At 37.1% G+C, this 25633-nt stretch overlaps 1 protein-coding gene across 1 annotated transcript in view; it reads right to left on the reverse strand.

Moving 5' to 3' along the window:
- Positions 1–7644: 7644 nt before the first annotated feature.
- LOC138311198 (next to BRCA1 gene 1 protein-like) overlaps positions 7645–25633 on the reverse strand; it is a 29695-nt gene continuing 11706 nt past the window's right edge. The window contains exons 10-22 of the mRNA XM_069252679.1: positions 23967–24197; positions 22761–22919; positions 19100–19235; positions 18410–18530; positions 17811–17977; positions 16761–17127; positions 16273–16443; positions 15684–15896; positions 14049–14140; positions 13251–13579; positions 11687–11810; positions 11396–11470; positions 7645–10954 (exon numbers count right to left, since the gene is read on the reverse strand). Of these exons, the coding sequence (XP_069108780.1) occupies positions 10649–10954; positions 11396–11470; positions 11687–11810; positions 13251–13579; positions 14049–14140; positions 15684–15896; positions 16273–16443; positions 16761–17127; positions 17811–17977; positions 18410–18530; positions 19100–19235; positions 22761–22919; positions 23967–24197 (2491 nt within the window). The 3' untranslated portion in view covers positions 7645–10648. The remainder of the gene's footprint in view (positions 10955–11395; positions 11471–11686; positions 11811–13250; positions 13580–14048; positions 14141–15683; positions 15897–16272; positions 16444–16760; positions 17128–17810; positions 17978–18409; positions 18531–19099; positions 19236–22760; positions 22920–23966; positions 24198–25633) is intronic.

A 25633-nucleotide genomic window follows, 5' to 3' on the forward strand; every position in this document is an offset into this window, starting at 1 on the left:
GCCTGGTATCGCTCCTTTGACAAATAATTTTATTGTTTTCAAACTTAATATTCAATGATTAAATCTTTAAGTTAATTCTTTGGAAGTGTGATTATGTTATAACAGACATGTTCAGACTACTAAATCAGGAGCCAAGTGCATATTGAGTGTCAAAGCAATTCACAACTAGCCTCACTAGCTTCTGGGTCACTAGACTATATTCCTGAAACTCAGGCTTCCGTCCACTTCCAAAAACTAGCACATCTTTAAGTGTCCCTTAATCGGAGGATAAATTAATCTTGATAAGTGTTGGTCAAAATAAAATGATTTGAAATGATAGATGTGTCTGTATTCATCGTCAGAGACCCACAGTTGGTTTAGCATCACCGATAAGTCGAGGTCAGTAAAGTGTAACCAACCGTGTCAGTCTCTGACAATGGTCCGCATTGTGTTCACTGCAGCCTTAGTAATAGTAATTGTAATAATTTGTGTTCATTTGACAGAATGTCTATCTTAATGTTAACATTTAGGGGCTTCTCTCTGGAAGGGCAAGCTTAAGGAAACATGCATCATGTACATATATATATAAGATAACACATTAGATATAAAGTTTCAATCATGTTCAGATAAGGAGAGGACTTGAAAAATTTAGTCAGTACCTTTAGAGAACTGTGTCCGCTATTAAAGCAATTATTTAATTATTTCAAACCTTTGCAAGTTAAGCAATTAAAGATGTTTCCTGGGAAGACAGCCCTAACTGTTAACATTAAGATAAAGAGAGGAAATTCCCTTCCTCCGGTATTTTGTTTGAAGTATGACTACAACAATTCATTTTCACTGTGATATAATACAACATTAAAAATGTTTTTTACAAATGTAAAAATGTCATAATATATACAATGTAGAATTGTTAGCGATATGTACTTGCTTGATGTTTACCTCTCACTTGTTTATAGATTCTGTTATCAGCTGTATTTGACACAATAAGCCCTATTCCACCATCGGTATTTATAGATTCTGTTATCAGCTGTATTTTACCCAATAAGCCCTATTCCACCATCGGTATTTATAGATTCTGTTATCAGCTGTATTTTACCCAATAAGCGCCCGATCCCTTTGAGCCCCACTCCACCATCGGTATTTATTGATTCTGTTATCAGCTGTATTTGACTCAATAAGCACACCCATCCATCCCTATGAGCCCCATTCCCCCATTTTCAAGGCCTGAAGTTTATGCTTATCTTGAATTAATGAAAAAATATTTATTGAAATACAGACAGAAAATAGGTATATGATATTCATATTATGTTGTTTTTTTTTAGTTTTTTTTTTTCTGCAAATCATTATTTTTTTTTTGAAAGACCGATAAGGTTTGATATTAGCTGTTAAGAAATCCCTTCAATTTCCCAAAATGTTTAGTACCCTAGCAGCTTGTTGGGTCGAAGACGGTAGCCTATATTTAGTTGTATACAACACTGTTGGGTTGGTAGCCTATATTTAGTTGTATACAACACTGTTGGGTTGGTAGCCTATATTTAGTTGTATACAACACTGTTGGGTTGGTAGCCTATATTTAGTTGTATACAACACTGTTGGGTTGGTAGCCTATATTTAGTTGTATACAACACTGTTGGGTTGGTAGCCTATATTTAGTTGTATACAACACTGTTGGGTTGGTAGCCTATATTTAGTTGTATACAACACTGTTGGGTTGGTAGCCTATATTTAGTTGTATACAACACTGTTGGGTTGGTAGCCTATATTTAGTTGTATACAACACTGTTGGGTTGGTAGCCTATATTTAGTTGTATACAACACTGTTGGGTTGGTAGCCTATATTTAGTTGTATACAACACTGTTGGGTTGGTAGCCTATATTTAGTTGTATACAACACTGTTGGGTTGGGTTGGTAGCCTATATTTAGTTGTATACAACACTGTTGGGTTGGTAGCCTATATTTAGTTGTATACAACACTGTTGGGTTGGTAGCCTATATTTAGTTGTATACAACACTGTTGGGTTGGTAGCCTATATTTAGTTGTATACAACACTGTTGGGTTGGTAGCCTATATTTAGTTGTATACAACACTGTTGGGTTGGTAGCCTATATTTAGTATACAACACTTTTGACCAGTGCATAAATTACTTGCCTTAACCCCAGAGATGTTAAATGAATGTGAAAATAAAATCAGAGAACATACTGTATAGTTGGTCATTTTCGTGGTGTAACTTTTATCAAGGTTGCGAAAATATCATCCTTGAAAAAAAAGTCATGGCTACTCTTTTTAATGAATCACAAAATATGACAATTTCTGAACATCTGATTTTCTAGAAAGAACTGAAAATCATGAAAATTGTTACCACTGAAAATAACTGGCTGTATAATAATGATCAAATGATTAAAATTGAATACTGTGGCAGAACAATTCTCTATCTTGCCTGTTACGTACATTAGTACATTGTTGTTGGCTTCATGTTTTTGTTATTTTTTTTCTGCACTTGTTAATTTATTGATAAATTAGTTGTTTATCCCAAACCTGCAATAATTTTAATTGTCCTTTCTTGATTGTTGATATTACATGTATCTTTCAGGTGTTGAAATTTGCTCTCTTTGATTTATTCTTTAACATAACACAAACTATGCAAGTGTTCTTTATTTTCATTTAAAAGGATGGATTTGTTTAATATGTGTATGTTTTAAATTCAATTTTGCTTTTAACGGCATAAGTTCACTTTATCAACTCTTAAAGAAAAAGAAAAGACGCAGTTTATTTAGAGTAAACTCAGATTTTTGTGTTATATATCCATAACGTAAAAAACATGACAAGTTAATCTTTAAGTAAAACAAGTAATTATTATAGAATTTGACCATATATGGACAAAATTACATATAAACAACAACAACCCAAACTCTGACCCCTGACCCTCTTCCCTTCCCAACTGGTTTTAAGTGAGTTAGGGAATTGAATTGAAGCTTTAATAGAAAACTATTAAAATGGCATGCATATATTTCAGTTAAAGAACCAGTCAATATATTTATGAAATACAAATGTACCATTCTATCATTCTTGAATTTTACATCTCATATTCCTTTCGATTGACAAATTTAAAAGTCAAGTTTTCGTTGAGATGTATTTCATACAAGAAAAAAATTGAAATGGTTAGATGAGTAGATGATAACCACACAATTAGTTTTGGCTCCAATCTTTCCAGTCCCTCCTCAACAACAGTAACTGTTTATAATAAATTTTGTTTCTTTCTATGGAAACTTTTCTTATGATTTCAAGCTGAAGGGGTAACAGCTCTAAACACACAGAGCTGATTTAGTACTGTAATACTTCAGTTGACTGTAAATGTTTTAGAACACGAAGTGTAAAGAAAATAATGTAGATGAAATGTCATTGATTCCAAATCATAAACTATTCTTTTGTGCATCAATATATTTAGGTTTCTCATAAACTTTCATTTTCAATAAATATTTCAACTTTCTTTCTTCATTAAAGATTTTTCTAGAGTTCTTTCATTTTATCAAATATAAGTGGAAACACAGAGCTTTAAATTTATTTAAATTAAACAAATAGTGTACATCACATCATTCATATCACTGAATTAGAACTTATATACTTAGGAAACTGTCATTTCCAATCACTCTTCTTCATCTATTCCAGAATTTTAATTACCGACTCTGAATGAATCTCAAGACAGTCCAGACAAATCAATTAGAGTTTTGAGTTTTTGAAATTGACACAATTATCAAAATGGTAGTTTAAAGAGATAACAATATCTGAAGTCAAAGTGAGCACCTGTAAGTGGAATACTGTATTGTCTGCAGGCTGAACACTTGTTTTTAAACTTATTTAGAGACGCTTAATATCTACTGATGGTGAAACTAAAGTCATTTTGTAAAACTTTGGAGCAACCAAACTTCTGAAGAATCAACAGTAAATTGAAATGTAACAGAAATCAGATTTTGTTATTTAATGATATAGAGACTATTTGAAAATAATTCTTTTATATATCTCGGAAGTGTATGCTTCATATTTTCAATTTCTTTTTCCTTCTTTAAAACTCATACATTGTAAGTGTCATTTTCATACAGCTCACAGAGCAAGTAATAAACGATTGTAAAACACCACAATAACAATGTATAATTAGTATATACGTTGATTAATATCCCAATCTGTTCAATTAATTTTTGTTCAGTTTAATTTGTCCTCATGATTTACATAATATGTGTGTATGCCATAATGTTGCTCATTTAAACTACTTAAATCTTTAGTTGTTTATTTATCATTTTTAGAGGTTTTTTGTATCTATACCCCCGTAGTGGGTGACTATCCTGTGTTATAGATGTTTGTTAAGTTCCGTGTGGTTATTATACCACAGAGAAATAAACCTTAAAAGAAATCTAGATCAAGTCTTTGTTTATGTGTTCTTATAGGAAATGTTATACAAGTTATGTACTTTTAACAAACTTATTTATTTTCATGTTCATTAAAGTTCACAAATTTTCCGGTCAACTATAATTAACGAAAATTATTCACCACTAAAAATTTTTAACTACTAAGTTAATACAATAGAGCTATTCAACTGTAAATCATAAAAAAAATGAAATTATTGCAAAAAAAATTGTTAGGCATAAAAATTTGAAGTTTAAGTTTTGCCGCGGGAATTAATAAGTCAGTTTATACTGTACATTATATAGAGGCCAATGGCTAAGGAACTATTCTCCTTGTGTTATTGAAATATTCCACAATAAAACAGGTTTGGGTCCTTCTCGGCAACAATCATCTGCTCCATCATAATGGTCGAGGAGCACCAAAGGGAAGTAACTTCCATAAATCAGATTAAGTATCAGCATATGTTGCTGGACCTGGTCAGATGACTAACCCTCACACCTTGTGGTAGTGATTGTGTCAGACACTCAGTGGCCAGGTCAGATGGCTAACCCTCACACCTTGTGGTTGTGATACTGTCAGACACTCAGTGGCCTGGTCAGATGGCTAACCCTCACACCTTGTGGTTGTGATACTGTCAGACACTCAGTGGCCAGGTCAGATGGCTTACCCTCACACCTTGTGGTTGTGATACTGTCAGACACTCAATGGCCTGGTCAGATGTCTAACCCTCACACCTTGTGGTTGTGATATTGTCCGACACTCAGTGGCCTGGTCAGATGGCTAACCCTCACACCTTGTGGTTGTGATACTGTCAGACACTCAGTGGCCTGGTCAGATGTCTAACCCTCACACCTTGTGGTTGTTGATACTGTCAGACACTCAATGGCCAGGTCAGATGGTTAACCCTCACACCTTGTGGTTGTGATACTGTCAGACACTCAGTGGCCAGGTCAGATGTCTAACCCTCACACCTTGTGGTTGTGATACTGTCAGACACTCAGTGACCAGGTCAGATGGCTAACCCTCACACCTTGTGGTTGTGATACTGTCAGACACTCAGTGGCCTGGTCAGATGGCTAACCCTCACACCTTGTGGTTGTGATACTGTCAGACACTCAGTGGCCAGGTCAGATGGCTAACCCTCACACCTTGTGGTTGTGATACTGTCAGACACTCAGTGGTCAGGTCAGATGGCTAACCCTCACTCAGTGGTCAAGTCAGATGGCTAACCCTCACACCTTGTGGTTGTGATACTGTCAGACGCTCAGTAACCAGGTCAGATGGCTAACCCTCACACCTTGTGGTTGTGATACTGTCAGACACTCAGTGGCCAGGTCAGATGGCTAACCCTCGCACCTTGTGGTTGTGATACTGTCAGACACTCAGTGGTCAGGTCAGATGGCTAACCCTCACACCATGTGGTTGTGATACTGTCAGACACTCAATGGCTTGGTCAGATGGCTAACCCTCACACCTTGTGGTTGTGATACTGTCAGACACTCAGTGGCCTGGTCAGATGTCTAACCCTCACACCTTGTGGTTGTGATATTTTCAGACACTCAGTGGCCAGGTCAGATGGCTAACCCTCACACCTTGTGGTTGTGACACTGTCAGACACTCGCTGGCCAGGTCAGATGGCTAACCCTCACACCTTGTGGTTGTGATAGTGTCAGACACTCAGTGACCAGGTCAGATGGCTAACCCTCACACCTTGTGGTTGTGATACTGTCAGACACTCAGTGGCCAGGTCAGATGGCTAACCCTCACACCTTGTGGTTGTGATACTGTCAGACACTCAGTGGCCAGGTCAGATGGCTAACCCTCACACCATGTGGTTGTGATACTGTCAGACACTCAGTGGCCAGGTCAGATGGCTAACCCTCACACCTTGTGGTTGTGATAGTGTCAGACACTCGGTGGTCAGGTCAGATGGCTAACCCTCACACCTTGTGGTTGTGATAGTGTCAGACACTCAGTGGCCTGGTCAGATGGCTAACCCTCACACCTTGTGGTTGTGATACTGTCAGACACTCAGTGGCCTGGTCAGATGGCTAACCCTCACACCTTGTGGTTGTGATAGTGTCAGACACTCAGTGGTCAGGTCAGATGGCTAACCCTCACACCTTGTGGTTGTGATAGTGTCAGACACTCAGTGGCCTGGTCAGATGGCTAACCCTCACACCTTGTGGTTGTGATACTGTCAGACACTCAGTGGCCTGGTCAGATGGCTAACCCTCACACCTTGTGGTTGTGATACTGTCAGACACTCAGTGGCCTGGTCAGATGTCTAACCCTCACACCTTGTGGTTGTGATAGTGTCAGACACTCAGTGACCAGGTCATATGGCTAACCCTCACACCTTGTGGTTGTGATACTGTCAGACACTCAGTGGCCAGGTCAGATGGCTAACCCTCACACCTTGTGGTTGTGATACTGTCAGACACTCAGTGGCCAGGTCAGATGGCTAACCCTCACACCTTGTGGTTGTGATACTGTCAGACACTCAGTGGCCTGGTCAGATGGCTAACCCTCACACCTTGTGGTTGTGATACTGTCAGACACTCAGTGGCCTGGTCAGATGTCTAACCCTCACACCTTGTGGTTGTGATAGTGTCAGACACTCAGTGACCAGGTCAGATGGCTAACCCTCACACCTTGTGGTTGTGATACTGTCAGACACTCGGTGGCCAGGTCAGATGGCTAACCCTCACACCTTGTGGTTGTGATACTATCGGACACTCAGTGGCCAGGTCAGATGTCTAACCCTCACACCTTGTGGTTGTGATAGTGTCAGACACTCAGTGACCAGGTCAGATGGCTAACCCTCACACCTTGTGGTTGTGATACTATCGGACACTCAGTGGCCAGGTCAGATGTCTAACCCTCACACCTTGTGGTTGCGATACTGTCAGACACTCAGTGTTCAGGTTTTTCCCTCCACCTAAACCTGGCAAGCTCTAAATTACCCTGGCATGAAATCAACCCAAACACCTGAAAATGTTGAGCCCTGGTGGCCAAGTAGTTAAGATGTTCTGACATTGCCACAAGCCCTCCACCTTTGGGTTGCAAGTTCAAATCTCATGTGTGGTACAGATGCCAGGTACTGACCATATGTCTATGTTTTTTCTCTAGATACTCTGGCTTCCTCCACTTCCTGACACTTCCCTATAAATGACCCTGGCTATGTTTACTAAACCAATCACACCTTATAGAGTTGGTCAATTATAACCAATATCATTATAGAAAAAGAAAACAAAACAAAAAGTTCATTTTGCTATTTTTATTTACATACATAATAAAATTCAGTTTTCATTGAAAGACATAAATACAGACGATGACTGTGATTGTGGCTATGGTGATAGCACAACACTATAATTATCGGCAAAAAAACAATATGTAGTGCACCATTTTACCCACGATTAGTCCCCAGGGAACCTAGAAAAAAGCCTAGAATTCTCCTAATACAGCTCAAATCCCATATATTGGCTGTTTACATTTGAATGGGACACCAATCATAGTCAACACAGTAACACCATACATGGCTTGAAGGGTAACAGAATCATACCCACATTCCTATATAAGGACATAATCATTGTATTAATACCATATATGGACATCCAGATCACACCTACACTGCCATTTAAGGCAGTGATCTAATTATGGTCAAAGCCATATATGGATAACACGTTTAACACATTGTAGGAACAAACCACACAACATCAGTACACATTAGTTACTATGGTTACCCCTGGGACTGCCGATACTTATAGTGTTATGTTACACAAACCACATTAGTGTTCATATCATTACATACTATAGTCAATTCTCATTATATTTACAAATCAATAATAACAAGGAACAATTAGCTTGATTTTTATCTGTGTTACATTCCAGCTCTTGATTTATTCTCCAAACCTATTTTATCACATATTGTTATATAAATTGGAACATTTTTAGATTTCGTGATTCATTTTCACATCCAGTATTTGACAAAAGGTTTCACAACATTAAAATACATTACCTTTTTCAGATCCCATCATGATAAGATCAATGAAATCAATTACAACTTTCAGATTCAAGTTTCACTATGAAAATGACACCAAAAAGTTCAATCAGGACATAAATTATTACATAGATGAAAATTTTACCACCAACGCTTTGAGAGTGTTTCTTTTAGGGAGTGAAGCACAGGATAAATATTTATAATAATGTGATTATTATCATTGATTGACACAATAAAATTTATATACAATTATAGCACTAATCTTGCTGGTAGAACTTATACTAACTGACCTCTCCAGTTCAAAGGTCAGGGTTCAAAGTTAAACATATAAAATATCACAGACCTCCATCAACTTCCATACCATTCTCTCTCAACTTTCTGTCCACAAAACAGTTTTCTGTATTTCTGAGTCGTCTCTTCCTTGATTCACATTCCTTACATTCCACTCTTCTGTATTTGACTTATTCCACTGTTCCTTTCATTTCTCTATAATTCAACCTTACAAACTTTACTCATTTCAACAACATATTGAATTTCCTCTTTCAATGTCAATATACTTAATATACAGAACTGATCTTATTGTGACTTAACTTTCATATGGACAACATTAACTATTAGTCTTCATAAATAACCACTCATCCTAACTATATATAGACAAACTAGTCAGATAATTATGGCCAATACCAATGATTCAAATAATCAACAGATGAAAACATATTAAATGGATACACAAAATTTACCATCCATGAGTAATATTAAAAGATTTGTCCAGTGTATGTAGTTTATGATGTGAAATATATTAGACAAAAATCCTTTACAAATTACTACAGTATTTCTTAAGAGGACTGGTACTCGTCCTGTGTAATCGTTTAATAAATGTAAAACATTGAAAAAAACTCTAAGCCTTACACCTAAATCTAAACAGGTGCATAATGTACCTAGACATACAGTATGGCATTCTACACAGAATTGTTCAATCAAATTCTGTATTTCAACACTTTTTTTCTTCAAAACATAACATCTTTATCCAATATTAAAAAGAAACACAAAATTGTTGAAATTTAAGTTCAATAAAAATTATTAAAAAAATCAACTCATGTACTTCTGAAGTGAAGTCTAGAATTCTCTGTACCTATGTTTAGTAATAGCACGAACTCGCTATAATTATCAAGGTACATAGAGGTTTTATAACAATTACTGTCAAAATTATATAAAATATCAAACATGTGCAGTCTCTCAGATTATACTGATTACATAATATGTATAATGACAATGATCATGATATAGAATATTAGCTAGATTCAAAGCTGCATATCAAATATGAAGGCCAATTTACGGTGTCAGGACAACAATTAAAGGTGAAGGTCAATATACAGAACACTAATTAATATGTAGGTGAAGGTCAATATACAGAACACTAATTAATATATTAGTTAGTGCACCTGTTAAATCAGTCACTCCAAATGAAAAACAAAATATTCCCTTTTAAAGGAACTTGACAAAAATCAGCAACAAATTTCAAAACAACAACATCAATTAAATACACATCAGTGACTTTAAATCGTAGTGGGTATAGGGGATGAGAAACTGTATGTGGTAACAGACACCAATATCACAAACAAGGTATTACAGGAGACTGTATGTATCACATTTCAGTGTCATAACATTGCTACATTTACATAACATCTTGTATGTTGAATTCTTTTAAACTTTTCTAAGAAATCAAGAAAATTTCAGTTTTATTTCTCTTGACAATGATAGAAGGCAGATATCTAATTCATTTCAATGGCAAAATGTCAGAAAATTGCTTTAAATCATATTTTGTCTGTCAAATTCTCCAAAAGTGTTTCCAAATTTCTCAAGATATTGATTTTAAAGATAAAAGGCAGATATTTAAATGAATACAAATTTGAGTTTGTTTGAACAATTATGCAATAAACACTCCATATACATGTAAGGGAAGTACCATACATAGACACATGTATTTATAAAACTTGATTCACTATATCAGAGGAATAATATACCGGTTAAACATTGTAAGTCACAAATAAATGAACTAATCACATCAAATATTACTGCAGCAGTGGACGTTCTCTCCACCACACAAACATAAATGTTCAATAGTATAATAATCACATCGTTTCTTCCAATATCGCTACATCTCCTCCCTTCAAAAACAGTGTGCTTAGTTTTGCCAAACTGACTTTGAAATTCTTTAATCACTACACATCACCCCCTGCCTGGCCCCTTTCCCTCAGAGATCTACCTAATGGCGCCTCTCCATCCAGTCACTGTCCGCCTCGGTCAGTAGGTCCTGTATGGTGGCCTCCACATCTTGACCGTGTTTCTCCAGTAACTGTTGATTTCTCTCTCGGTTACCGAATCCCATCTCAATGAGTTTTGTCATCGGGCAGTTCTCCTCGGTTTTGTCTGCCACTTTTTTATCCTGTGGGGGAGTCCATTTATCTTGTGGGGGTGTCCAGTCAGACTGAGGTGGCTTGTATTTTTCTTCTTTTGGTTTCCACGTAGATTTAGGAGGGACGTATGTGTTTCCTGGTGGACTAGTGACTTTCTGTTAACAGCCAAAATTCATCACTTAAATGTTACTACCAAAAATATTCAAAAAGTGTCATGATAATAAATTATCTAAAATATGAACGGTTATTATAACAAATGTATTTTTTGTTTGTTTTTAATTATCAATTTCTGAATCATTCAATGGGCTGTTTTTGTATCTATATAAAGGAAAACATGATATTAAAAAACCTTTTTCTTTTCTTTCCAAAATTCATTTAATTAAGACTAAATGTCCACTTTCACCTCTAAATATCATGACAGGACTTGATGGGGTGGGGCATTAAAGATATAAGACAAACACTGACACTACTGACTGTGTGTGTCCCCATTTTGTAGTGAGGACACAAATTCATGCTATTTTTCCATTCTTTGGTAATAAACAAACTCTAAAGAACAATGATGGACATGTATCAGGATCTTCAGAGAGAATACCCACCTCGTCTTTCTCCTCCTTGGGTTTCCAGTTTGACTGAGGTGGTTTGTATTTCTGTCCTGGCTGTCGAGCACCATTCTGAAAGTGTCAATTATTATTCATAGGTCAAAGGTGGAATATGTCAAGGGTCAAAGGTATCAATCAAAAGGTCAAAGATCTAAATGAAAGGTAAATGGAAATATCAATGAAAGGTCAAAGATACAAAAATCAAGACTGTAATTTATATGGGGGTAGTAGCTTCTACATTATGGGGTGAAAGTCTATTTTACCCAGGTTTCCATGACCTTGACCTACCTGGTATGCCCTAGCCTGCCAGGTGTAGAACACCTCCTTACAAGTTGTGTAAGCGTTGGACGCGGCTTTGTTAGCGGCCTTCACAGCAGTAGCCATTACCTGGTTCACAAACATGTCAGGTGGGCTGTAAAATAAAACATTGCCAGAATCATGTCAGGTGGGCTGTAAAATAAAACATTGCCAGAATCATGTCAGGTGGGCTGTAAAATAAAACATTGCCAGAATCATGTCAGGTGGGGTGTAAAATAAAACATTGCCAGAATCATGTCAGGTGGGGTGTAAAATAAAACATTGCCAGAATCATGTCAGGTGGGGTGTAAAATAAAACATTGCCAGAATCATGTCAGGTGGGGTGTAAAATAAAACATTGCCAGAATCATGTCAGGTGGGCTGTAAAATAAAACATTGCCAGAATCATGTCAGGTGGGGTGTAAAATAAAACATTGCCAGAATCATGTCAGGTGGGGTGTAAAATAAAACATTGCCAGAATCATGTCAGGTGGGGTGTAAAATAAAACATTGCCAGAATCATGTCAGGTGGGGTGTAAAATAAAACATTGCCAGAATCATGTCAGGTGGGCTGTAAAATAAAACATTGCCAGAATCATGTCAGGTGGGGTGTAAAATAAAACATTGCCAGAATCATGTCAGGTGGGGTGTAAAATAAAACATTGCCAGAATCATGTCAGGTGGGCTGTAAAATAAAACATTGCCAGAATCATGTCAGGTGGGCTGTAAAATAAAACATTGCCAGAATCATGTCAGGTGGGGTGTAAAATAAAACATTGCCAGAATCATGTCAGGTGGGCTGTAAAATAAAAGATATTCTCAGAATCCTGTCAGGTGGGCTATAAAATATAACACATTCTCAGAATAATCTGATATTATATATATATATATAATAGATTTCTGACAAAGATTACTGAAAACCAACTTTTATTCATGTGAAATTTTCTATTTAGATTAATTTGTGAGTTGAAATCTTCCACAATTTTTTCACCATTAAATTTGAATGTATTTCCATTAATTTTTTTAAATCTGTGAAAACTATTAATATTCTCCACAAAATGTTTTGAAACAGAAATTGCAAAATTTAGTAGCCGCGAAAGAAAACTGATGAAGACTTAAACATTTATGATATAGGCTATAATACCTCTCCAATATCCCTGATATAGACTTTAACATTTATGATATAGGCTATAAGTCCTCTCCAATATCTCTGATATAGACTTTAACATTTATGATGTAGGCTATAAGTCCTCTCCAATAACTCTGATATAGACTTTAACATTTATGATTAAGGCTATAAGACTTCTCCGGCCAATAACTCTGATATAGACTTTAACATTTATGATATATGCTATAAGACCTCTTCAATATCTCTGCTATAGACTTTAACATTTATGATATAGGCTATAAGACCTGTCCAATATCTCTGATATAGACTTTAACATTTATGATATAGGCTATAAGACCTATCCAATATCTCTGTTATAGACTTTAACATTTATGATATAGGCTATAAGACCTCTCCAATACCCCTGAAATAGACTTTAACACCTACATGCCAGTCTGATTATCCTGTTCCGTCCTGTTCTCTCCAGTCGCTCCATTCTCAGACCTGTCATTCATGGACACTCCACCATCTGCAGGATGAACATCTTCACCAATCGGCTCCTTCAATGGAGTAGTCTCCCCTTGTTCTGATTCAACAGACCCGCTGCTCACGCCCGATCCAGTATTCGGTGGAGCTTGGTCGTAAACGCCAGCTGCGCCCGCGGCTGAGGAATAAACTGTCATTACAGCAGTTTCCTCTAGATCCATATTCTGTGGTACGTCGGCAGCCGTCGCGGCTATCACTGGCTGCTCAGGGGATTCCATGTCTGGTGTCTCCTACAAAACAATCATAATTCAACAAAACCTGGTATAATACAATAGTTTTTGTAGAAGACTGAGTTATAGGACCACTTCACAGGGGTAAACAACAAGCAATGCTAACACGATCTGGCCTGTGTATTAAACCAACCTGACTATTAGTATACAAATGTACTGGATACTGTCTTTCTCTTGGGTAGCTTTAACAAACGTGCCGAATGTAACAATAACAGTATCTATTTTGATAGAATGAAACAATAAGCAGTCTTACTAAGGATCAAGTTCAATTTCTATCTATTATAATATTATCATAATATCAAAATCTACTCCTTCCAAAGTAAAAAAATCAATTATACAGCAACTACATCTTCATGTCTAGTTATCTATAATCTTCTGAGATATATTATTTCGGTTGGTAGATTTTTTATATTTGTCTGTACAGCAAAGTTATGAAAACAATGTCCAAATAATAATTAATTATTTTTACCTCTTTGCTGGCATTTTCCTCGACAGGTTTAGGATCGAGTGGCTGAGTTGGTAAAGCCGAAGACGTGCTCAGCAGCTCGTCTACAGAAGAACCTAATAGAAAGATGTTATCGTTACAATAAGAGAAAGACAAATTTTTAACTAATGAACCTTTGTGTCTGATTTCAGAGAAAAGGAAAAACCTGCAAAACAAAATAAGCTTAACACTGTTCCATTACAACTTCCAATAGTGAAATTTATTTGTATTTTGAAAGTTTTGAAGTATGAAATTCGGAATTATTTAATAATTCCAAACAGTGGTAGCCAAAGTTGAAATTCTTACATAGAAAGCTATAAAACATTAATTTGATAACCTAAGGACATTCCTCGTGGAGACTATCACCTACCTCTGGCTGTAATAGTATTGTGGTTATCATCCCTACCTCTGGCTGTAATAGTATTGTGGTTATCATCCCTACCTCTGGCTGTAATAGTATTGTGGTTATCATCCCTACCTCTGGCTGTAATAGTATTGTGGTTATCATCCCTACCTCTGGCTGTAATAGTATTGTGGTTATCATCCCTACCTCTGGCTGTAATAGTATTGTGGTTATCATCCCTACCTCTGGCTGTAATAGTATTGTGGTTATCATCCCTACCTCTGGCTGTAATAGTATTGTGGTTATCATCCCTACCTCTGGCTGTAATAGTATTGTGGTTATCATCCCTACCTCTGGCTGTAATATATATTGTGGTTATCATCCCTACCTCTGGCTGTAATAGTATTGTGGTTATCATCCCTACCTCTGGCTGTAATAGTATTGTGGTTATCATCCCTACCTCTGGCTGTAATAGTATTGTGGTTATCATCCTACCTCTGGCTGTAATGTATTGTGGTTATCATCCCTACCTCTGGCTGTAATAGTATTGTGGTTATCATCCCTACCTCTGGCTGTAATAGTATTGTGGTTATCATCCCTACCTCTGGCTGTAATAGTATTGTGGTTATCATCCCTACCTCTGGCTGTAATAGTATTGTGGTTATCATCCCTACCTCTGGCTGTAATAGTATTGTGGTTATCATCCCTACCTCTGGCTGTAATAGTATTGTGGTTATCATCCCTACCTCTGGCTGTAATAGTATTGTGGTTATCATCCCTCCTCTGGCTGTAATAGTATTGTGGTTATCATCCCTATCTCTGGCTGTAATAGTATTGTGGTTATCATCCCTACCTCTGGCTGTAATAGTATTGTGGTTATCATCCCTACCTCTGGCTGTAATAGTATTGTGGTTATCATCCCTACCTCTGGCTGTAATAGTATTGTGGTTATCATCCCTACCTCTGGCTGTAATAGTATTGTGGTTATCATCCCAACCTCTGGCTGTAATAGTATTGTGGTTATCATCCCTACCTCTGGCTGTAATAGTATTGTGGTTATCATCCCTACCTCTGGCATTGTGGTTATCCCTACCTCTGGCTGTAATAGTATTGTGGTTATCATCCCTACCTTCTCTGGCTGTAATAGTATGTGTGGTTATCATCCCTACCTCTGGCTGTAATAGTATTGTGGTTATCATCCCTACCTCTGGCTGTAATAGTATTGTGGTTATCATCCCTACCTCTGGCTGTAATAGTATTGTGGTTATCATCCCTACCTCTGGCTGTAATAGTATTGTGGTTATCATCCACTTCCTCGTCTTCCTCATCATCATCGGAAAAATCATCAACGATGGAGCGCGAGATGACAGGCTTACTGAAATCAAAGCAAGCTGGCATTGGTACGATGAGGAAATCATCATCTTCACCAAGACTGGACGAGTCATCATCTTCATCAGTGTAGCTCTTCAATGACTCAATGTCATCTTCATCTGTAACAAACATGCGATAGATCATGATTTTTAGTCATCATCAACTGATCAAACACATAAAAAGATCACTTGTTAAACATCTTCTTTTTAACACTTAGAAACTAAAACCTATTGAGGTTAGGGGCGTTGATGTTGTCCATGGTGTTATATACTTACTGAGTTTAGGGGTGTTGAGGTTGTCCATGAGGTTACATACTTAATGAGTTTAGGGACGTTGAGGTTGTCCATGATGTTACATACTTACTGAGTTTAGGGACGTTGAGGTTGTCCATGAGGTTACATACTTACTGAGTTTAGGGACGTTAAGGTTGTCCACGATGTTACATACTTACTGAGTTTAGGGACGTTGAGGTTGTCCACGATGTTACATACTTACTGAGTTTAGGGACGTTAAGGTTGTCCATGATGTCACGGACGTATTGACCAGACAGGTGGTCATCAGTATCTGACTCGGCCGTCTCAGCGTTGACCACCTCCACACTACTACTGGTTGAAAGAGCCTTCAGGTCCTCGAGCTCTGGGGCGGGAGATTTAGGAGGAGTTATGTCTATAAAATACATATAAAAAAGTTTGTTATATTGACCTTAACGTGCAGAAATAAAAGGAATGACAGAGTCATGAGAGCATTGAGTAAATATAGTCAAATTTAATTACAAACAGAATCAATTTAAGTTAATCATATGACAGAATAAAAAAAATATTGTACATTTATTCCTTCAACAAGGCTGAATTTAGTCTATCATAAAATGCACCATTTTGTAATTAGTCCTTGTGTTTTCTCTAAAATGATTGTACTCCTCACAATTCCACTTGACCAGTATACAGTCAATTTATTACATCATTTAAGCCTCATTATCATATTACCGAGGGGCGTGTTGTTTGGTGTTGCAGTATGAGACACCTTGTGGCTCCCCCTGTTGGCCAGATTCAGTAACTCGAAGGACATGAGATCCTGTCCCGCTTCACTGGTCTCGGGCTGCTGATCCAGTTTCAGTTGAGCGACTGCTGCAGCTGCTGTACTAAGATCCTGCTCCAATTTATCCTTGTCTTCATCCCTGACCTCTGGCACCTTGGCCTCATCTGCCTCAACATCTTCACCTTTGACCTCTTCATATTCATCTTTCGGGTCAATGTCTTTTTTAAGGACAAACTCCTCTCGTACTGTCAACAATTCCTCTGTTTCCTTTCTGTCAGTGAAATGTTCTGTGTCCTCACAAGATTTCTCCATCACCTACAACAATAAGTCAAACTTCAGTCTGTATAATCTCCACTACAATACGTCTTTGGTCTGATGATCTACTTAGTTTTATATCATGGCTATAAAGGTTAATGTTGTTTTAACTACTCGATGTGATCCGATTTTACTAACTCTTCCCCCCTCCCCTCCATAGACATGTAAAAATGTTTGTATGTTCCCCCCTCCCCTCCATAGACATGTAAAAATGTTTGTATGTTCCCCCCTCCCCTCCATAGACATGTAAAAATGTTTGTATCTTCCCCCCTCCCCTCCATAGACATGTAAAAATGTTTGTATCTTGTTACATAAATGCTACTGTATCCATATGAAATTGAAACACAATGGGACATGGCACAGCAGGACAGACATAGAAACACAATGGGACATGGCACAGCAGGACAGACATAGAAACACTGTGGCCTCCCATTCCATGCGGCCGAGGCATAAACAATATGCAGCATAATCAAAGATTGGTTAACTGATGGGGCTTAATGTCCTTGTTGCGGATATAACCGAGCCTATGGCACTAGATTGTTAAAGAGAAACACTTCATTATCAAAGAGAAACACATCGTGGCTTTTAAATTGAGCTGATCACATTATTCGCTATTTTCCTTAGTTTTGCTGAATTAGCAACTTAAATCTAAATCTCCCTGACCTCTCAATGACCTTTCTTACCTTGGGTTCAGCCTCATTCTGAACAGTGTCCCGCTCACAAACCAGTTTCAGTGGATCTTCACGCGTTGGCTCCAGAACCTCTCTGGGTACCACATTGATCATACACCACACACGGTGCCCAAACTGTTTACCAGTCTGGGTCATTTTCCAATGGCTTTGGTACTTTCCTGTTAAATAAAATAACATATCAATGGTTCAGAGGTCTTCTACATTTGTTGTTTTGGGATGTATCATATACAGAGTTTTTCCAATACATGTACTTCCCAATCTCATTAAAATTCCGCTCAATTATAATACTCTACATTACCCTCCAATACAAGATCTAACAACGTCCTGTTTAGGGTCACATCAGCATGACCTCTGGCCTAGAACTGGAACAGCTCGGAACATACCTCAGCATGACCCTGAACAGGGAGTTGTTAGATCTTGTATGTGAGTGTAACATACATAGTATATTAGTGGAACGGAATATAACAAGTCTAATTTTAACTAGACTGTGGTACTTCCCTCTCAAAGGAAAATGAAATATGGTAAAGAGATCCGAGATAATTTTATATCCTATAAGGATTTTTTGTTTTGCAAGCAAGAGTGATATCTACCTGGTCTCTCTGGGGCCACGAGCTCCACAGAGATATCGGCTTCACCCCCGGGGACGAGGGCGGGGACGTTGATATCATGGTGTCTGTTGAGGGCAGGGAATGATCCGTACACCAGGTGAAGCTGAGGACAAGGTTATCAATCATTTGTTTGGTAAACTTGTAAGTAAATTGTCACAATATCAGGTATAGAATCAAGTTAGGAATGAAACCAATTTATGGTTCAATTTTGTAATTAAAAAGTTTGATCATGACGGTTGTCCAAACAACAAACTGAAACATATTTAAACTTATGGATTCATAAAAAAAGATATGATGATGATATCAAAATTTATAAAACAAAAATCAATTTGGTCAATTAAACAACCATTTTAACTTTATTCTCCCATACGCTTCATTATAATGGCTTCCAGTGATAAGGTGTAATCCATCTTGATATTTCACACAAAAGTGACTGAAGTACTGTGCATAACATGAAATTTCTGTTTTTCAATGTTTTGGTGGTAGCTTTGAAAACATAAATATAAAAACAATGCATGATGTTTTATACATTATTATTATATTGTTGTTCCACTGGCTAACCATCAACATTTCTATCCAGAAAATGATTTAAAAGTTCCAAACCTTGAAAACCTACCCACAGATAATCCATGATATTATGGGATACTACTTTTATATTAGTATAATACAAACCTTTGTGGCTTCATTCCAGGTGCGATTGCCAGTATTCTTCATGCGCCATGTCTTCAGGAGTTTAGTACCAGGCTGGACTTTAGTCTCATCAGGGATAGTCACGTCATATAGAAAGGCTGCATCATAGCCCACATGTCTGTTAACATACAACATATATATATATATATACAGGGGATAGTCAGATCATATAGAAAGGCCGCATCATAGCCCACATGTCTGTTAACATACAACATATATATATATATATACAGGGGATAGTCAGATCATATAGAAAGGCCGCATCATAGCCCACATGTCTGTTAACATACAACATATTTATATATACAGGGATAGTAGTCATATAGAAAGGCTGCATCATAGCCCACAGATACAACAATATTTATATATAGAAAGATCATATAGAAAGGCTGCATCATAGCCCACATGTCTGTTAACATACAACATATTTATATATATACAGGGGATAGCATCATATAGCATCATAGCCCACATGTCTGATCATATAGAAAGGCTGCAACCCCATGTCTGTTAACATTACAACATATTTTAATATATATCAGGGGGATAGTCAGATCCATATAGAAAGGCCGCATCATAGCCCACATGTCTGTTAACATACAACATATTTATATATATACAGGGGATAGTCAGATCATATAGAATGGGCCGCATCATAGCAGGGCGTACCCACATGTCTGTTAACAGTACAACATATTATTATTTATATACAGGGGATAGTCAGATCATATAGATAAGGCTGCAATCATAGCCCACATGTCTGTTAACATACAACATATATTATATATATACAAGGGGATAGTCAGATCATATATGAAAGGCCGCATCATAGCCCACATGTCTGTTAAACATACAAAACATATTTTATATATATACAGGGGATAGTCAGATCATATAGAAAGGCCGCATCATAGCCCACATGTCTGTTAACATACAACATTATTTTATATATACAGGGGATAGTCAGAATCATATGAAATGGCCGCATCATAGCCCACCATGTCTGTTAACATACAACATATTTATATATCAGGGGATAGTCAGTATCATATAGAAAGGCCGCATCATAGCCCACATGTCTGTTAACATACAACATATTTATATATATTACAGGGGATAGTCAGATCATATAGAAAGGGCTGCATCATAGCCCACATGTCTGTTAAACATACAACATATTTATTATACAGGGGATAGTCACTTGGTTCGTTAACACTTAAACTATATTTATATATACAGGGGATAGTAGAAAGGCCGCATCATAGCCCACATATACACATATTTATATATATACAGGGGATAGTCAGATCATATAGAAAGGCCGCATCATAGCCCACATGTCTGTTAACATTTACAACATATTTATTTATAAGGGGATAGTCAGATCATATAGAAAGGCTGCATCATAGCCCACATGTCTGTTAACATACAAATATTATATATACAGGGGGATAGTCAGATCATATAGAAAGGCTGCATCATAGCCCACATGTCTGTTAACATACAACATATTTATATATACAGGGGATAGTACATATTTTATATATACAGGGGATATCATCATATAGAAAGGCTGCATCATAGCCCACATGTCTGTTAACATACAACATATTTATATATACAGGGGATAGTCAGATCATATAGAAAGGCTGCATCATAGCCCACATGTCTGTTAACATACAACATATTTATATATATAAGGGGATAGTCAGATCATATAGAAAGGCTGCATCATAGCCCACATGTCTGTTAACATACAACATATTTATATATACAGGGGATAGTCAGATCATATAGAAAGGCTGCATCATAGCCCACATGTCTGTTAACATACAACATATTTATATATATACAGGGGATAGTCAGATCATATAGAAAGGCCGCATCATAGCCCACATGTCTGTTAACATACAAATTTATATATACAGGGGATAGTCAGATCATATAGAAAGGCCGCATCATAGCCCACATGTCTGTTAACATACAACATATATTTATATATACAGGGGATAGTCAGATCATATAGAAAGGCCGCATCATAGCCCACATGTCTGTTAACATACAACATATTTATATATACAGGGGATAGTCAGTCATATAGAAAGGCTGCATCATAGCCCACATGTCTGTTAACATACAACATATTTATATATACAGGGGATAGTCAGATCATATAGAAAGGCTGCATCATAGCCCACATGTCTGTTAACATACAAATTTATATATACAGGGGATAGTCAGATCATATAGAAAGGCCGCATCATAGCCCACATGTCTGTTAACATACAACATATATATATATATATACAGGGGATAGTCAGATCATATAGAAAGGCCGCATCATAGCCCACATGTCTGTTAACATACAACATATTTATATATACAGGGGATAGTCACGTCATATAGAAAGGCCGCATCATAGCCCACATGTCTGTTAACATACAACATATTTATATATACAGGGGATAGTCAGATCATATAGAAAGGCGCATCATAGCCCACATGTCTGTTAACATACAACATATTTATATATACAGGGGATAGTCAGATCATATAGAAAGGCCGCATCATAGCCCCACATGTCTGTTAACATACAACATATTTATATATACAGGGGATAGTCAGATCATATAGAAAGGCCGCATCATAGCCCACATGTCTGTTAAACATACAACATATTTATATATACAGGGGATAGTCACGTCATATAGAAAGGCCGCATCATAGCCCACATGTCTGTTAACATACAAATTTATATATACTAGGACAACATATTTGTCACATTTATATTTGAACAGAACTTACATATAAGACAAGCAATAGTCACATTATATTTGTAACAAATTTCTAATCTACAGACTTACATATTTAAACAAGCAATAGTCACATTATATTTGAACAATTTCTAACCTACAGACTACATATTTAAGACAAGCAACATTTAGTCACATTACAGACTACATATTTGAACAATTTCTAATTTACAGACTACATATTAAGACAAGCAATAGTCACATTATATTTGAACAATTTCTAATTTACAGACTACATATTAAGACAAGCAATAGTCACATTATATTTGAACAATTTCTAATTTACAGACTACATATTAAGACAAGCAATAGTCACATTATATTTGAACAATTTCTAATTTACAGACAACATATTTAGACAAGCAATAGTCACATTATATTTGAACAATTTCTAATTTACAGTACATATTTAGACAAGCAATAGTCACATTATATTTGAACAATTCCTAATTTACAGACTACATATTTAGACAAGCGATAGTCAAATCATACTGTACGTAATATGAAAGTTTATAACAGTGTAATTCACAGAACACATGACTGCCCCTAACACACACGTCTGTAACATGGATATTTTTTCAGATTTCTAACAGTATAGTTTTATAGAATACATATTCACATTGCTCAAAGTGAACACGTTCGTTTCAAATGCAGATTCCCTCACTTTCTACAAAGCCTGATCTTTCTTTATTTTTATCTGCAGTCTTGTTGAGAATAACCATTAAAATGAACATGTACACTTTCCTTCATCAGATGTCTTTATTATCTTTCTAACTATAAGGATGACTGCTACCTGTAATACATACATATAATTGTTGGTTAATAACTACCTCTTAAGCGGCACCTCCAGTCTTTCACGCTTCAGTGGTTCGTCACGCTGTGTGTCAAGTCTTCGTTTGAGGAGTTCCTCCTTCCTGCGTTGTTTGTGCAGCAGTTTCTCCTCCTTCCTTCTCAGCCTCTCCTGTTTACGGGCTGTTTTCTCCTGTATCCTACAAATATATTAATCTTCTATCAGTTTTCTCCTGTATCCTACAAATATATTAATCTTCTATCAGTTTTCTCCTGTATCCTACAAATATATTAATCTTCTATCAGTTTTCTCCTGTATCCTACAAATATATTAATCTTCTATCAGTTTTCTCCTGTATCCTACAAATGTATTAATCTTCTATCAGTTTTCTCCTGTAATATGCATATATATATTAATTTTCTATCAGTTTTCTCCTGTATCCTACAAATATATTAATCTTCTATCAGTTTTCTCCTGTATCCTACAAATTAATTAATCTTCTATCAATAATGGCAAACAACCATTATAACTCTACTGTTTATGAGCTGTTTTCTCCTGTATGCTATAAATATATTAATCTTCTATCAGTTTTCTCCTGTATCCTACAAATATATTAATCTTCTATCAGTTTTCTCCTGTATCCTACAAATATATTAATCTTCTATCAGTTTTCTCCTGTATCCTACAAATATATTAATCTTCTATCAGTTTTCTCCTGTATCCTACAAATATGTTTATCTTCTATCAGTTTTCTCCTGTATCCTACAAATACATTGATCTCCTATCAGTTTTCCCCTGTATCCTACAAATATATTAATCTTCTATCAGTTTTCTCCTGTATCCTACAAATATGTTTATCTCCTATCAGTTTTCTCCTGTATCCTACAAATATATTTATCTTCTATAAGTAATGATAAACAACCATTATACCTGTTCATCCTTCTTTATTTCTTGTCTATTTGTTATCAAAGTTTTCAAAGGTTAGGTTTTTTTTTAATTTAATAATTTTTCCTCATCTCAAAAGATCCAAAGTGTTTTTTTTTTTGTTATGGTATTGCATTCACTAGTGTAACTGTCGATCATAAGTGATGGGATAGCTAGCTTATTGAAAATAGGAGGCATGCATGTATGAAGCTAAATATCATGATGGGAGATAACTCTTACACTAGTTACATTTTTGTGTAAAATAGCACACACTTTTACAGAATAAGTTTAGTACCCAAACTGTGCAATATAAAATACCTACTTATCAAACTTGGACTGCAGAAGCTGTGTTATGCAGTCCTGGTTGACCTTTGACTCTGTGAGTATTTCTTCTGGCAGAGTTTCCTCTCTCTGATGATAAAAGCCTGTCTTTAGCAGTGGGGAGGAGAGACGGACTTTAATTGGCTTACGGAGCTTCAGAAAAACGTGATCTGGGTCGTGTATTCCATTCACTGCTTCACACTCTTCACAGAGATCGTAATCGACACAGTTACTGAAAAAAAGGGGAAAAGATACTTTTATTACTGTAACCTACCTTAGCAACCACCTCTGTATTAAGACCACCTCTGTATTAAGACCACCACCTCTGTATTATGACCACCTCTGTATTAAGACCACCTCTGTATTAAGACCACCTCTGTATTAAGACCACCTCTGTATTATGACCACCTCTGTATTAAGACCACCTCTATATTAAGACCACCTCTGTATTAAGACCACCTCTGTATTATGACCAACTTCTTAATAAGACTTCTTATCTAGGATCACAAATGACCAATTTCAATACAAATTCAACCTGGTTATAAAGACAGTGTGTCCTCTGCCCATTGGGTGGTCTATATAGACAATGTGTCCTCTGCCCATTGGGTGGTCTATATAGACAGTGTGTCCTCTGCCCATTGGGTGGTCTATATAGACAATGTGTCCTCTGCCCATTGGGTGGTCTATATAGACAGTGTGTCCTCTGTCCCTTGGGTGGTCTATATAGACAGTGTGTCCTCTGGGTGGTCTATATAGACAGCGTGTCCTCTGCCCATTGGGTGGTCTATATAGACAGTGTGTCCTCTGCCCATTGGGTGGTCTATATAGACAATGTGTCCTCTGCCGGGTGTCAGGGTCTCTGCCTTGGGTGGTCTATATAGACAGTGTGTCCTCTGTCCCTTGGGTGGTCTATATAGACAGTGTGTCCTCTGTCCCTTGGGTGGTCTATATAGACAGTGTGTCCTCTGCCCATTGGGTGGTCTATATAGACAGTGTGTCCTCTGCCCATTGGGTGGTCTATATAGACAGTGTGTCCTCTGTCCCTTGGGTGGTCTATATAGACAGTGTGTCCTCTGCCCATTGGGTGGTCTATATAGACAGTGTGTCCTCTGTCCCTTGGGTGGTCTATATAGACAGTGTGTCCTCTGCCCTTGGGTGGTCTATATAGACAGTGTGTCCTCTGTCCCTTGGGTGGTCTATATAGACATGTGTCCTGTCCCTTGGGTGGTCTATATAGACAGTGTGTCCTCTGTCTATTAGTGTGTCTCTGGGTGGTCTATATAGACAGTGTGTCCTCTGTCCCTTGGGTGGTCTATATAGACAGTGTGTCCTCTGTCCCTTGGGTGGTCTATATAGACAGTGTGTCCTCTGCCTTGGGTGGTCTATATAGACAGTGTGTCCTCTGTCCCTTGGGTGGTCTATATAGACAGTGTGTCTCTGTCCCTTGGGTGGTCTATATAGACAGTGTGTCCTCTGTCCTTGGGTGGTCTATATAGACAGTGTGTCCTCTGTCCCTTGGGTGGTCTATATAGACAGTGTGTCCTCTGTCCTTGGGTGGTCTATATAGACAGTGTGTCCTCTGTCCTTGGGTGGTCTATATAGACAGTGTGTCCTCTGTCCCTTGGGTGGTCTATATAGACAGTGTGTCCTCTGTCCTTGGGTGGTCTA

Source organism: Argopecten irradians, chromosome 16 (assembly GCF_041381155.1).
Source record: "Argopecten irradians isolate NY chromosome 16, Ai_NY, whole genome shotgun sequence".
Lineage (NCBI taxonomy): Eukaryota > Metazoa > Mollusca > Bivalvia > Pectinida > Pectinidae > Argopecten > Argopecten irradians.